This window comes from Lissotriton helveticus, chromosome 11 (genome assembly GCF_964261635.1).
Source record: "Lissotriton helveticus chromosome 11, aLisHel1.1, whole genome shotgun sequence".
In the NCBI taxonomy this organism is placed as follows: domain Eukaryota; kingdom Metazoa; phylum Chordata; class Amphibia; order Caudata; family Salamandridae; genus Lissotriton; species Lissotriton helveticus.
The window spans coordinates 1103048301-1103061995 of record NC_136072.1 but is presented as its reverse complement, the minus strand read 5'-3'; the positions used below and the strand labels follow the sequence as shown (position 1 = coordinate 1103061995).

The following is a 13695-nucleotide window of genomic DNA, read 5'->3' as shown; positions in this document are numbered from 1 at the left end:
CGGCATAACAGACTAAAAGGATGACCACGACAGGTAAAATAAGAAGTTTATGAAAAGAAAGGGAAAATAGGAAGAGAGTGCATGAGTATAGAGATAGTGAGGAGAGTGGAAGAGAGGAAGCGCGAAGGATAATGCTAAAGAACACAGAGAAAGAAGAGTTAAAGACAATATGAATATGGATATGTTTAAGGATAGAAAGAAACAGGAGGTGACGTCTGATGAACAAAAAAAGAAGAGCAGGAGTGAGGGGTGTGAAGGGAAGTGTGAAGAGGCAAAAGAAGAAGATTAAAAGGAATGTACTGTCAGGGATGTGGAATTCCTATAGCCCAACGCCCAGGACATATTGTTTGGGGTCAAGGGAAACAAGTTTTAATGTGTATTTTGTCCTTGGGACAAGTAGGCCCAACCTCCTGCAGCACAAACCCTTTGGCTGCCAGTTTGCAGTACCACATTAAAGATCAGGGAAGGGTACTGCCTGTAGTTTAGTTAATATTTGTGTGGATGTGTTAATGCTGTTCAGAACTTGTATTTATGGTTCATTAATTGAAAGCCTTTATTATTAGGGAGAGCGCTCTAAGTAAATGTACGTTCTGACTGCACTACTGACAGTGGTTCCAGTATGAAAATGTGTACACTCGGTTTCAAAGTTTAGCAAAATGAGGCTATGCATGATGCTCACAGAATGCTCTCTGATTAGATGCAAATATTTGCAGAAGCTTGAAAGCAAGATTAATGCTTCTTTGCTTTCAATATAAAATGTTCCTAAAAAATGAAAGTAGGGAAATAACATTTTGCTAAACTACTGTAAAATTTCAGGTACCATTTCTTTACAGCATCATTTAGTAAAATGTGCTGATGCATGCTAGTATTTCCCAAAAATATTCATATTGGAAAATTCGTGTAACCAGTTTCAATAAGATTATGGGAAACAAAAATAAGCAAGCCTTGGCAAAGCCAGAACGTCTGACATTGGTGGTCAGCGTTTTAGTTTTGGCAATGTGTGACTTGTTTTGGCATGGCTTTTGTAAAACCTTATTGATGTGAGAGCTGCCAGGCCCTCACCATTATAACAAACATTGGCAAACGCAAAAATAGTTTTTGGTCTCAAAAAAGCACACACTGCCACATTAGTTACTGGCACTGAACAAAACTACTTTGTGTACCGATATGCTCTTTGTGAAAGAGCAGAATGCTGTCACTCACAGTGAAGCCAGCCGATTCAGAGAGAGAGAATTTTAATAAACACAAAAGGTCATGGTTAACGCCAGACCAAATTAGGGGCCCAATTATTAAAGAAAGTCTCAAAAGGGCACCTTTGGTATATGGCTTTCGTGTATTCACAAGAATTTACATTAGTAGGGCAAGAAATTGTACTTCTACAAAATATTTGTGAACTGCATTTTAGCATGAGCAAATGTGCATGTGTAGATTTGCTCATGTGAAAACCTGGATGTTTGAAAGTTCATTTTCCCTCCAACTACTTTTTTCCCAACTCTGAAAGAAGGTTTAAGTATGCCACTCTCAGGAAAGATTAGAGAAGATTTGTTGAAAACCCTAAAACATGCAAGTTAGTAGGTTTGCACAGACACAATTGGGCATTCCAAGCCTGGAACTACTGCTTACCACCATCTTCAGTCTCAGTATGTGGAGCAGCGGAAACGTGGCAACATAAAATGATTACTAGTATTCAAACATGGCATAATCCGAGAGGCTATATAAGAGCTCTTATATAATGAGATTGCTGCCATAATTTGTGGCAGCACTACATGGCACCAAAGGGACAAGTGGATTTTGTTACAGGACAAGTAGATTTATGAAGCAACCTGCCCCATGGACAAGTATATATTTTAATAAATTCCACACAGTACTGAAAAGGGAAATACAGAGAACTGGGGGGGTGGGCGTAAAAGAAGACAGATGCAGAAAGAGTGACAGCAAAGAAGAAAGATGACTGGAAAGAGTAAATGACACAAAGCAGACAGAGTGCTAGGAATAAGGTAAAGATTCATTGAGAGGCAGATATAGAAGCAGAACAAAACAGAACAAAAATATGCACTGCTTCTCTCTCTGGCATAAGACAGCGGAGAACAAGGTAGAACTACACACTTAGCTTGGTGTCCCCTTTTCAACAACTCACAACTGAGCCAAGCAAAGAGTGTGTCCTTATCTCACGCTCCCCCTGCTTCAGGCTTACCTTCCGTAGTTGCTGTGTGTAATGTGACTAACCTGGAAGTCGGTGTAAGGAAGTCAGATTTTATGTAGCACACAGACACATGACATAACTTGCGCTGGTTTTAAGGCAAAACACCGTGCCTATGAATAAATAATAACCCTTTCTTCAGCTTAATGTGATTCAAAATCAGCTTACACCTTTAGCACTTCACAAATAATATTACCATTGAGTGATGTATCAAATAATTTCTTACAGCAAACAATACTTTACGAGGTTCAGAAGCTGATTTCATTCATGAAAATTGTACTGCTTAAAATCAGGACAATAACCCAAAACAAGGAACACCGGCGTAGGCCCCTGCTTTCACATATACTGCTCTGCTTGAATGTTCATGTATGTGGCATCTGCAGCTCCATGCTACCAGGAGGTGCTCTGCATTACTGTTGTTGCTTAGTGGTAAAAAGTATATTTGAAAATGCGCGAATAAGCAATTACAAAAACTGTACTGACTACACGATACACGTTTTAAATTGTAAATTTAGTTTCCTTGCTACAAAACAACTTATGAAGAGAATGATAATTACTTTATCTACTCATTAAAACAGCATTTTATTCTGAACTTCGAAAATAGAGAGCAAAAGAATAACCTTGCCCCATTTCCACCTGGATGTACAGTTATAACAACTGCAGATATTTATACAAATAGCAGAACCTGTACTTAATTCATAGTAACAAAGCAGCTAGTCACTGCAAGGGCACATCTAACCACATGCAAGCAGATCAGCAACCCATGCCTGAGCTCCTGTGCACACCAATAAGGGATGTACTCATATGTAGAGTCACACTGTTATTCACACTATGGCTATTTGTTCCATGCCCCACTTCTGCAGTAATAATTATTTAGTTACTCACATAGGCGCTGGAGAGTCATTAAACCAAAACCTCAACAAAAGTGTCAATGATCTTGTCTATTGTTTCCTGATAAATGATTTAAATGGCTAATGACTGGTGAAATCAAACACCAGAGGTAACCTTCTATTGAAACACTGGTGTGGGGTCTGTTGACCTGCAGCAGCACCGTAACTATGTTGTGCCATGTATCGCCCTATGTATTTTATAGTGGTTTGCTTTCGTCAAATTTTACACAGCTTTTTTCCATGACCTATAATTACATTTCCTATAAACTAAAGACAAATGAAAAGGCTGGGTATGTATGTTCAACTTAAAATGTAAAGGGGATGTTTCCGCTGTCTTATTATTTATTCTAGCATAATAGCTCAAAGAGTCAAAAGCTCACTGCTGGTTTAGGCTGTGACCGAAAAGACAAGAGTTTGAATACTGGCAAGCCCAATTCAGCCTGCCATCATTCAAATGTAATTAAAGTGAGTGTTATTAAATTATGTAGGATTAACGCTTTAATAACAGCACATTAAAATCGCACGTCTCTTTTCACCTACAAATAGAGTGCTCAAAGCGTGAACTTGTAACCCCATTGTAAAGTGTTGTATTGTGCTTTATACAAAAGACATACCAGCCTACAAACCAAATAAAATTCTGTTCTTTTACTTCGAGTTTTTGTTTTTACTATTATTTTAATTTCTCATCACATGGTTCCATTTCAACATGCATTCCTTAATTTCCCAGCGTTTGAGATAATGAAAGAGACCAGCTACCTTGAAAAAAGCAAAATGTGTTGCACGGGAAGATTGGTGCCCTTTCACACAAAACTCTAATCAACTGAGTATAAGCACCCTTAATGTTTACCTTTCTTCCCAGGCCCCACACCTGCCAACTCTAATAGCTATTGCAAACTTCCACTCATCCATGCCTACATTTGGGCAGCTATATACATCTGGTTTAATGGGCATCCCATAATTCCCCCCACATCTCAGCCGAGCAGTTGTATGAATCCACTCCCTCTTTCTTGCGCCTTTGGTACAGTCCATCATTTCTCTGGTGCTCTGCACAATTCCTTTCCTCCATTTTCCCTCTTTCCCACAGTCGCGTGCTCAGTACTGCTGCTTCCCTTACCTGGAGCTGACATGCAGCAGCCATAGTCTCCTGCACATTGGTCAGGCTTAGCTCCAGCTCGGAGGTGTATATAAAGTTCAGGATGTTACACATCGAGGCGTAGGAGATGCCGTGGATATCTACCTCCTGTTGATCCATCTCCCTCAGCCCGCCAGCGAACATTCCCCTGCACAGAAGGGAATCAAGAAGCAATGAGTTCCTATGACGGAGAAGGGACAGTCGTGAGACACCCACATGGCTCAGCCCAGCAAGTACTGAAGAATCTTTGTCCAAAAAACATAAACCAGTTCCTAAATATTCATGGGAGGAAGTAGGAATTTACCAGAGTATTTCCCCATTGGAATAAAAGACAGACTTCTTCTGACTGCCAGCCTCTAAGAAGAAATCAACAAAATCCTTAGGTAAACCCCTACAGAAAGGGAACATGGAGCCACTGCTACACATCAAGCCCAATGGAAACCTGGACCTCCTGGCGCCAGGCAGCCCCAAGTCGACAGTAAACATGGACTAACACATCTTATATGAAAAAGAAGAACAAGAGTGTCACCACATAGAAAGTAAAAGTACAACACTTCAGTAGTCAGGCAAACCCACAAAACTTAGAACGTGAAACCAACGCTGTCTGGAAGAGTAGGCCTACTGGCTAGGTGGCAGGTGTTAAAATATGGTTTCTGAACTTTACCAAATTTTTCTAAAAATAGGACGAGAGAAAAAAAGACAAAGAAGAAGAAAGTGCGAGAGGGAGAGAATAAGAGAGCTGGAGACGGAGCGAGAACACATTTACAGTACTGAAAATCCCAAATTCCCACCTGGTGGCTCAGCATCCTAATTTTTGTAATCTGGGTCTCTCAAACCACAAATGTTTATTTATATGAACTAATCTATATGATTTTCTTTCTAAAATAACAAATATACATATTTGACCCAGCGAAACATCTATTGCTAGTTGGAGTTGTTATATCATTAAAAAAAAAGAAAAAACCTGCAAGATGGAAGCATGTCATTAAGGCCACCGAACAGAACAAGCACTGACATAGCTAATTGCCTTTGTCAATGTTTTTTCCATGTTGCACAACAGCACATCTGCTATACAGCACTGCTTGAAGTTTTTTTTAAAGTGCTAAGAACTGGACGGCGCTGGCCGCATCATAGCTCTTTTTTTTACATTTATTTCTTGCGGGAAGGCAGGAGGCGTCTTGTAGGGAGGCAATGCCGCCCATCCCGCCCTCCCACCAGCATAGTGCTTATTTTAAGTTACTGCTGTGCAACATGGCTAAAAACATTAACAAAGCCAATAGGTCACAAAGTTGACACCTACTGACTTTGTAAATGCTTTTTCTTCCGGAGGGACAGAAGGGAGGGAGGGGGAAGCAACAATGTGGGGTAGGAGGAAACAAGCAACAATGGGTGCTAGCAAATCAACGCGGGCGGGATGGGATGGTGGAAGGGGTAGCAACAACAGGACGGGATGGAAGGGCTGCAAACACATGCACACTTATGGAGTGCTGAACTACAAGAGAAAAGTAGCTCCGAAGGTGCGAACAGCGGAAGGACACTGGTCAAGGAAGCAGTACCTAGGCCATGCTCAATGGGAGGGACAAACACACAAAGAGAAACTAAGTCGATACGCGCTGACCGAAGAGAAGCAAGGAAATGAGAGAGTCAATGAAGGAAACCACTGTTAAGCAAAGGACGGACTCTAAATCCCCTGTGAGTAAATATATTTTGCAAGCAACAGCGTGCGAGCTTCCTCAAGCAAGAACTAAAAATCTCTCTACTGCTGCGAGGCAATGACCCACTACAGAAGGGAAAAAATTAACACGCTGGACAAGCACAAACCAGGTGAGTTGTTACATGAACTCCTGCAACTAGACAAACGTTCATTTAAGCAGGGAACTGTGCAACATTATACAAATCCCATGCTCTGGCACTGTGCCACAAAAAAATCTTCATTCAAAAGAAACATGTCTGCAGTCATTTATTTGTACACCACTGTTTTTCTGCTTGAAAGCAGCTTAACTTGTATGTTCAAGCAAATGGTACTGGGGAAAAAAAATTAAATAATATTTAATTTTACATAAACTAGTATTCTAAGTTCACAAATATGTTACGTAACCAGAAGGCACAAGGGTGAGAATCAATCCTTAAATTAAAGCATAAATTATCCATACGAACAGAGTTGGATTTTAAGCCCTGGTTAAGTGTAATGCTTTGTTTTATACATACAAACAAACCTCTTACTACTATTTGTATGGTCATTTTTATCTTTTGCCTACCATTGTTTTTTTTTACAGTAGGCAACAAATGATTTGGTTTGTGATGCTGATCTTAACTTTTGAGATGGTAAACATTGTTTGGCCAATTCTATTAAATATAGCGTATTGCAGGGCCAATACACTCTCCAACTAATTAAATGTGTTTTAAAGCACATCTATTGTTCAACTAGCAGTTGATCAGAGTCATGTGATCACCTTCTCTAAGGTCATACTTTTCCATTTAACTCAATTTAGAACAAAGCGTAATTTTGGAAGCACTTTTTGTGTAGCTTGATACCACACTTGTAGTAGTCCTATAGGCTAGCGGTGTGCGGTCCATTGCTGTTTTTTCTACATAAGGGCTTCCTTGAGCCTCCCAAGCTGACGAGCTTCTGGACGACGCACCTGCGTGCTGGGCAACGAGGCCCGTGACGGTTACGAGGCGGCCTTCTCTTCCACCCCTATTGACTTTCTCTACTGATGAGGGAAGATATCCCGAAACCCGGGCCATGTCCCGGGTCTAGAGATCGGGGGAATAACAAGTATTTACTTGCACCTACATAGGTGAACCACTTACGAACTTTCGGTGATTCTTCGAACTTCAGGCACTGCATATACCAGAGTGCTTAGGGGCGACCCGGAAGAGGGGCTAGCGGTGTGCGGTCCATTGCTGTTTTTTCTATATAGGACCAAAACCACTACACAGGAAATGCACTTTGTGATGATCAAGCTAACATGATGTCTCTTGAACAAATGTTCTTATGCGAAGTGCTCAAAAAAGGTTACCAAAATGTGGCAGATTCTTCACTAGAACCGAAGCTACATCCAATGATTACAGCAAACTGGGCAGTGGTGAGGGGTTACAACTCAATAGATTCCTAAAGAGGACACGCAATGCAATGTTATAGCAAAGCCTCTCCAGGACATGCCATAGAGTTATATTCACAAGGGCACTTGTACCGTGCATATCTACCTATGGAATAACCTAAAACAGGAAGATGTTTGAGGAGCTTGGCGCGCGTCCAAGATGGCCGCGTGAGCTCGGGCTCCCGGGACCCCAATAACCGCCAGAGTTATCCTGCAACATATCCTGAAATTTCGACACAGATTCGGTCGACAGAGTGGTAGAGGCACCGAATGAGACTTACCGCGGCCAAATCGGTTGGCGAAAAGTGAAGTTGGGGCGACTGAGAGGTTGGGGCCTGAGCCGGAGAGGAGCCGGGGTCTCGGATGGGAGGTGACCCGGCTCCGAGTTGAACAACATCGGCTTGATCGAACGGAAGTGCCCGGCCCGCACCCCCCTTTTGGACTTCCGGTCGCGGAATACAGACAGAGTGCTTTCTATTCATGGGTGCACCACATACCCCCCTCGGAAGAACCGTCCCCCCCTGATAACCTGGTACTGGCATACAAATACGTCGTCCTTGGGAGGTGATCTAGTGACGGACTATCTTAGATTGTATCGAACGACGGAGGTGCTCTCTTGGGCCTGGTGTGGTTCTGGCGATGGCATCCAAGCCGGAGACGGAGAAGCCTCAGCTAAAATCGTCCAGAACAAGCCGTACAGTGCAATCCAATAAACTGGATAGATATACTGTCACGAAGGGCTCACCCGGAGCATCTGGCCGATCACAGGAATGGCGGACCCAAGCCTGGCATGGAACCCACGTTACACGATGTGATGGCGGCCATCGAGGGGGTTCGCACTTCTCTTGGTCAACAGATCCAATCCTTGGACCACAAATTGAACAATGTCACTATTGAGGTCAACCTACTCCGGGCGGATCTCACTAAGACGAATGAAAAGGTGAAGTCTATCGGTATAAAGACTTCGAGCCTGACGGACGATGTGGTTGAGCTCCAGAGAGAGGTGCATGACCTGAGAACGGCTGGAGAGGTACAGGGCCGACAGCTGGATGAGTACGAGGGAAGAGCCAGACGGAACAACGTCCGCCTGACCGCAGTCCAGGAAAATGCCGAGGGACAAGCCCCTGACTTATTTGTTGAGGACTTAATTGTCAAACATTTGAAGCCCAAAGGCTTGAGTTCCTTCTTTACGAAGTGTGGCTCAATGGTTAGAGCGGCAGACCCTGATGCAGAGGTCTAGCCCGGGACCAGGGTTCAATTCCCCGCCTCGGCGGGTCTTGGGCTCAAAAATTCCACGGTCCTGATAATTCTCGCCTCGGTGCCTATTCCAATCATGGAGTCCCACTCTGCAACTCTGGGCAATAGCTTGCTTAATCTCCAAAACGGCCCCACAACGCTAAGGATGCCTGGCCTCCACCTTGGGGGTGCCCAGGAGTGGACACCTCACAGGGAAAGCCAGGATGGGTTCCACAGCGGTATTCGTACAAGCGCCTTGAGACCCTTGCGGGTGAGTAGTGCGCTATACAAGTATCAATTTACATTTACGGTCGAGAGGGCACACAGGGTCCCAGGAGGGAAACCGCGTCTGGGTGCTACCCCTCGGCCTATGATTGTGCGGCTCCTTAACTTTAGAGACAGAACACCATCCTCCAGGCCTCCAGGTCCCAGGGGCCTCTGCAATTTGAGAATTCGTCGCTGAACTTTTTTCCCGACTTCACTCAAAAGGTCCAGAAACAGCGGCAGAGCTTTCAGGGAGTGAAACAACCACTGCGCACAAAGGGATACAAGTATTCCTTGATGTATCCAGCAAAGCTTCGAGTGGAGGCTCATGGAAAGACTTGGTTCTTTGTTAATCCGGAAGCAGCGTCGGACTGGGTCGATGGACTTGCATCTCAAACTGAATCCCAAGATCGAGGTGACAAAGGCACAGAGGAGACGGAAGACCAGTGACAGTTTTGAACGGTGGGGATGGGGTGGGGGGGTATTAGGGACTATGCATCATCCTGCTTGACTTTGGTACTATTGTCGTTATGGCAGAGTGGTGGGGATCCGGGGTACTGGACTCCTCCTCGAATCTATATTTAGATAGGGTTTGTTTGTGTGAGGGGCGACAGGCACACTGCGCGTTGGGGTTTGGCGAATGCCGGGTGCAGGGTGGGGGGTGGGTGTGGTGGAGAGTGTGTTTTTTCCTTTTATTTTTTGATCTCATGAATGGCCTTGCTATTGTATTTTGAATTGTGTGGGTGCGGAGATACGTAATTCACAGGGGTCTGGAATGAGGGTACTGAGTTGGAATGTTAATGGCCTAGGGGATAAGATCAAAAGAGGGATGGTGAATCAGTTCATTCGGAGACACGGTCCGGACATAGTGCTGCTCCAAGAAACGCATCTAGTAGGGAAATACATGTTTAGCTCTTCACAGGGGGGGCTATAAGTTGGTTGTACATGCGGGTTTTACGACTGGGTCGAGGGGAGTGGGGATTCTGGTTAAGAACTCCTTTCCATTATCAGTGCAACACACTTGGGTTGACCAGAGAGGGAGGTATGCTGGAATCTCGGGATTGGTTGGGGGTCGCGCTGTGACTCTGATGTCTGTGTATGTGCCGCCGGGATTACAAACCGAAACCTATAGAGATCTGGGAAATGTTTTTCTTTCGTTTCCTTTGGGTGACCCGGTGGTGGGAGGAGACTTCAACTCCGTGTTGGATGGGGAACTGGATCGTTGCCCTCCTTGAGTGCTTCGTTTATCGCAGCAGTGGCTGTCGGACTTTATTGCGTCAATGGGTTTGGTTGATGGATGGCGCATACGTAGTCCGATGTCTGTCCACTATTCACATGTTTCCGCGGCTCATGGTAGTCTTTCCCGGCTAGATTATTTATTGCTCTCCGCTGGGATGGCGCCTAAAATTAGTGAAGCGCGCTACCTCGGTAGGGATGTCTCTGATCACTCCCCGTTGTGGATGGTTATTCGATTGGATTTGCCGGCGGCTGGTAGGGTGGCTCCCATCGGCGCTTGGCAACTGAAGGACACGGCTATTCGGAAGGAAGTTCTTCATATGTCTGATAGGTATTTCCAGGAGAATGCTGGTTCGGTCGAGTCGGCGCGGACATTGTGGGAGGCCTACAAGACAGTGGCGAGGGGGGGAGGTGCTATCACTGGTAGCCGGGAAGAAGAAGAGGGCGCTGGCAGAAGTGGTTCGGTTAGAGACGGAACTACTAGACTTGGAGAGGAAATTTAATGAGTCAAGAGCCCCGGAGGACTTGCATCAGGTGCGCCTTCAAGAGGAGGAGTACCGTGTGTTGGTACGTAGCAGGGCTGTGGAGGCACAGGCGGCAGTCCAGAGTAGAATATATGAACACGGAGATAAGGCAGGTAAAATGATCGCTTGGCTTGAAAAGGGGGACATGTCTTCGATGTTGGTGCCTGAATTAGAAGATAAATCGTCCCATCTGCTGACGCACCCTCAAGAAATAGTTGACGAGTTTGCTGATTATTATCAGGCAGTATATACTGCTGGGAATACTTATTCAAAGGCCGAAAATAGTGATATGATCAGGGATATTGTCATGCCATGCTTATCAGAGGAACATAGGGACTACTTGGATTCCGCGTTTACAGACGATGAAGTGGCCCAAGCGATTAGACAGGTTAAAACAGGCAAGGCGACTGGTCCGAATGGGATTCCCATTGAATTGTATAAGTTAAATGCCAACAAGATGGCCCCGCATTTGCGTGCTATGTTCTTGGAGAGTAGGAAGGTGGGAGAGCTCCCGTACGATCAGAGTATTGCAAATGTGGTGGTTCTCTATAAAGAGGGTAAACCCAGGACGCAGTGCTCTTCGTATAGGTCTATATCTCTGCTGAATGCGGAACCTAAAATACTCGCGAAGCTTTTGGCGATCAGGCTTGTCAAGGTGATCACGACTTTGATTCACCCAGATCAGTCCGGATTCGTGCCACATTGCAACACGGCGTTGAATCTGCGGCGGTTGCAGGGAGTCCTGGGATGTGCCTCAAAAATACATGAGCAGATGGTGTTGGTATCATTAGACGCGTCGATGGCCTTTGATCGAGTGGAATGGCAATATTTATTTGCGGTATTGGGGAAGTTGGGGTTTGCCAGTGAATTCATTGTGTGGGTCCGCTTGTTATACTCTAGACCTTTGGCTAGAATAATTGTCAACAATTGCAAGTCCCGAGTCTTCCAGCTTGGAAAGGGGACGAGACAAGGATGTCCGCTGTCCTCCCTGTTTGCTCTCGCGATGGAGCCATTGGCAGCGTGGGTGCGTTGGGATAGGTCGATTAGAGGGTTGCCCTGGACGTTGGAGTGGGAAGACAAGATCTCGCTTTATGCAGATGACGTCTTGCTCTACCTTACTAGACCCAGGGAGTCGTTCGGAGTATTTCTGGAAGTTTTAGCTATTTTTGGTAGGTACTCCGGTCTAGTTATCAACTGGGATAAGTCGGTGATGTTTGTAGTGGCTGGAGACCCTCCGGTGGTTCCGCAGTCTTGTCCTGTGTAGTTAGAAACGGTGGGATTTCGATACCTGGGCATTTACGTAACGCTAGACCCGCGGCTGCAGTATGAAAGGAACTTGGTCGCTCCATTGACTAGGTGCAGGGCAGATGTAGAGCGTTGGAGGTCTCTTCCACTTTCTTTGTTAGGGAGGGCGGTCTTGTTTAAGATGATGACACTTCCTCGGTTTTTGTATGCGTTGCAGAACTCGATGGACCTGGTCCCGACGGCTTATTTCGGAGAGGTAGAATCCCTTCAGAGGCGGCTCCTTGGGCGGGGGGGGGCAGCGCTCGAATAGCTTATGGCAAACTGACCCTTCCCTGGTACGGCGGGGGAATTGGACTCCCAGACATCCGCAAGTATTATTGGTCCTCTCAACTGGCTGCTGTGAATCACATAATATACGGTATTCCTGGCGACCCCGGTTACGCAATGGATCGGGGTCAGGCACCGGGTGGTTCACTGGAGAGGGCTCTATACTCCAGACCTGGCATATTCCCGCTGACGGGCCCAACTGACCACGTGGTCCGGGTTTGTCATATTGCTAATAAATGTTTGGGATGGGAGGGCAGGCTTACGCTGGCCACTCCTTTATTGAACTCGGAGAAGCTGGGCAGTATGTGGAAGTCGAAAGGTTTTGACAAGTGGGATTTGATTGGCATAGTTAAGATTGGAGATGTCTGGAAGAAGGGTGCAATGCATACGTTTGAGTCACTTGCGGCCCAATACCAGCTGCACCAAAACGAATATTTCCGATATTTACAGGTGCGGCATTCCCTGGACACACATGTCCCTAGGGGCACGGTTCTTCCAGAGGCTACTCCTCTAGAGGACCGAGTGCTAGATGGTCACCTTCCTGAAAAGACGATCTCCCTGATTTACCGTAAATTGGTGAACCATTCTGATGATCCGCTGCGGAAGATCAGGCCCCAGTGGTGTGAGGATGGCTTTGAACTGGATGACGAGGACTGGGTAGCTGCTGTGGCCTCTCCTAAGGAGGTGGCGATTCAGATTCGATTGAGATTGGTCCAGTTGAAAATCCTGCACAGGTCCTACATTACTGGGCCGCGTTTGGTCCGTATGAGCCGAGCTGATAGTGGTATGTGCCGGAGGGGATGTGCGGAAGATGGTACCTTAATGCATACATTGTGGCACTGCGAGCGAGTGCAGGAATTTTGGGTGGCCATCTATGTTGAACTGAACCGGGCGTTGGGCACCGACATCAGACCTGAAGCTCGGCGTTGTGTGCTGAATGTGTGGGAACCGTCAGACTTGAATGAGCCCCAGAAACAATGGGTGACGTTAGGGAATATGGTGGTCAAACGTAACATTGCCCAGCTCTGGGGCGCTAGCCAGCCGCCGGGGTCACCAAGTGGGCGGAGGATCTTGACTGGTGCATGGTGCGTGAAAAGTCGGTATATGTGGCCAGGGTGTGCCCTCGTAAGTGGGGGAAGATTTGGGGACCATGGAACAGTCACAGGGGCGATATCTGTGCCCCCCCGAGCCGAGTCTTGATGAGGATGTGCCCGACTACACAGACCCCGGATGTTTCAATGTGTACATGTACTCCTGAGTTTTTCTTTTCCGCACTAAGTCTTGTATTGTTTTGGCTCCCCTGAGATTTCATTTTTTGGATGTATGTGTGTTTTATGATTTAATAAAAATAAAATAAAAAATAAAAACAGGAAGATGTTTAAAGATTCTGTACATATTAGGTGCTTGCAAAGGGGTTACACTTTATTGAAAGGCTATTTAATGGAGGTGATGGGGTTCGTTATTAGGGTTACAGGAAGTGCAAATTGAACTGATGGTTTTTATCTCCTACCAAGAAGCAAGCTCTTTTTAAAGCCTA

General features: G+C 45.6%; 1 protein-coding gene across 2 annotated transcripts in view; it reads right to left on the bottom strand.

Annotated features, from left to right (window-relative positions):
* The window catches only part of KLHL22 (kelch like family member 22), a 150461-nt gene that overhangs the window by 113067 nt on the left and 23699 nt on the right, over positions 1 to 13695 (bottom strand). For both annotated transcript variants that reach the window (XM_078667784.1, XM_078667785.1), the window contains exon 3: positions 4205 to 4370. In XM_078667784.1, coding sequence (XP_078523910.1) covers positions 4205 to 4370 — 166 coding nt within the window. The remainder of the gene's footprint in view (positions 1 to 4204; positions 4371 to 13695) is intronic.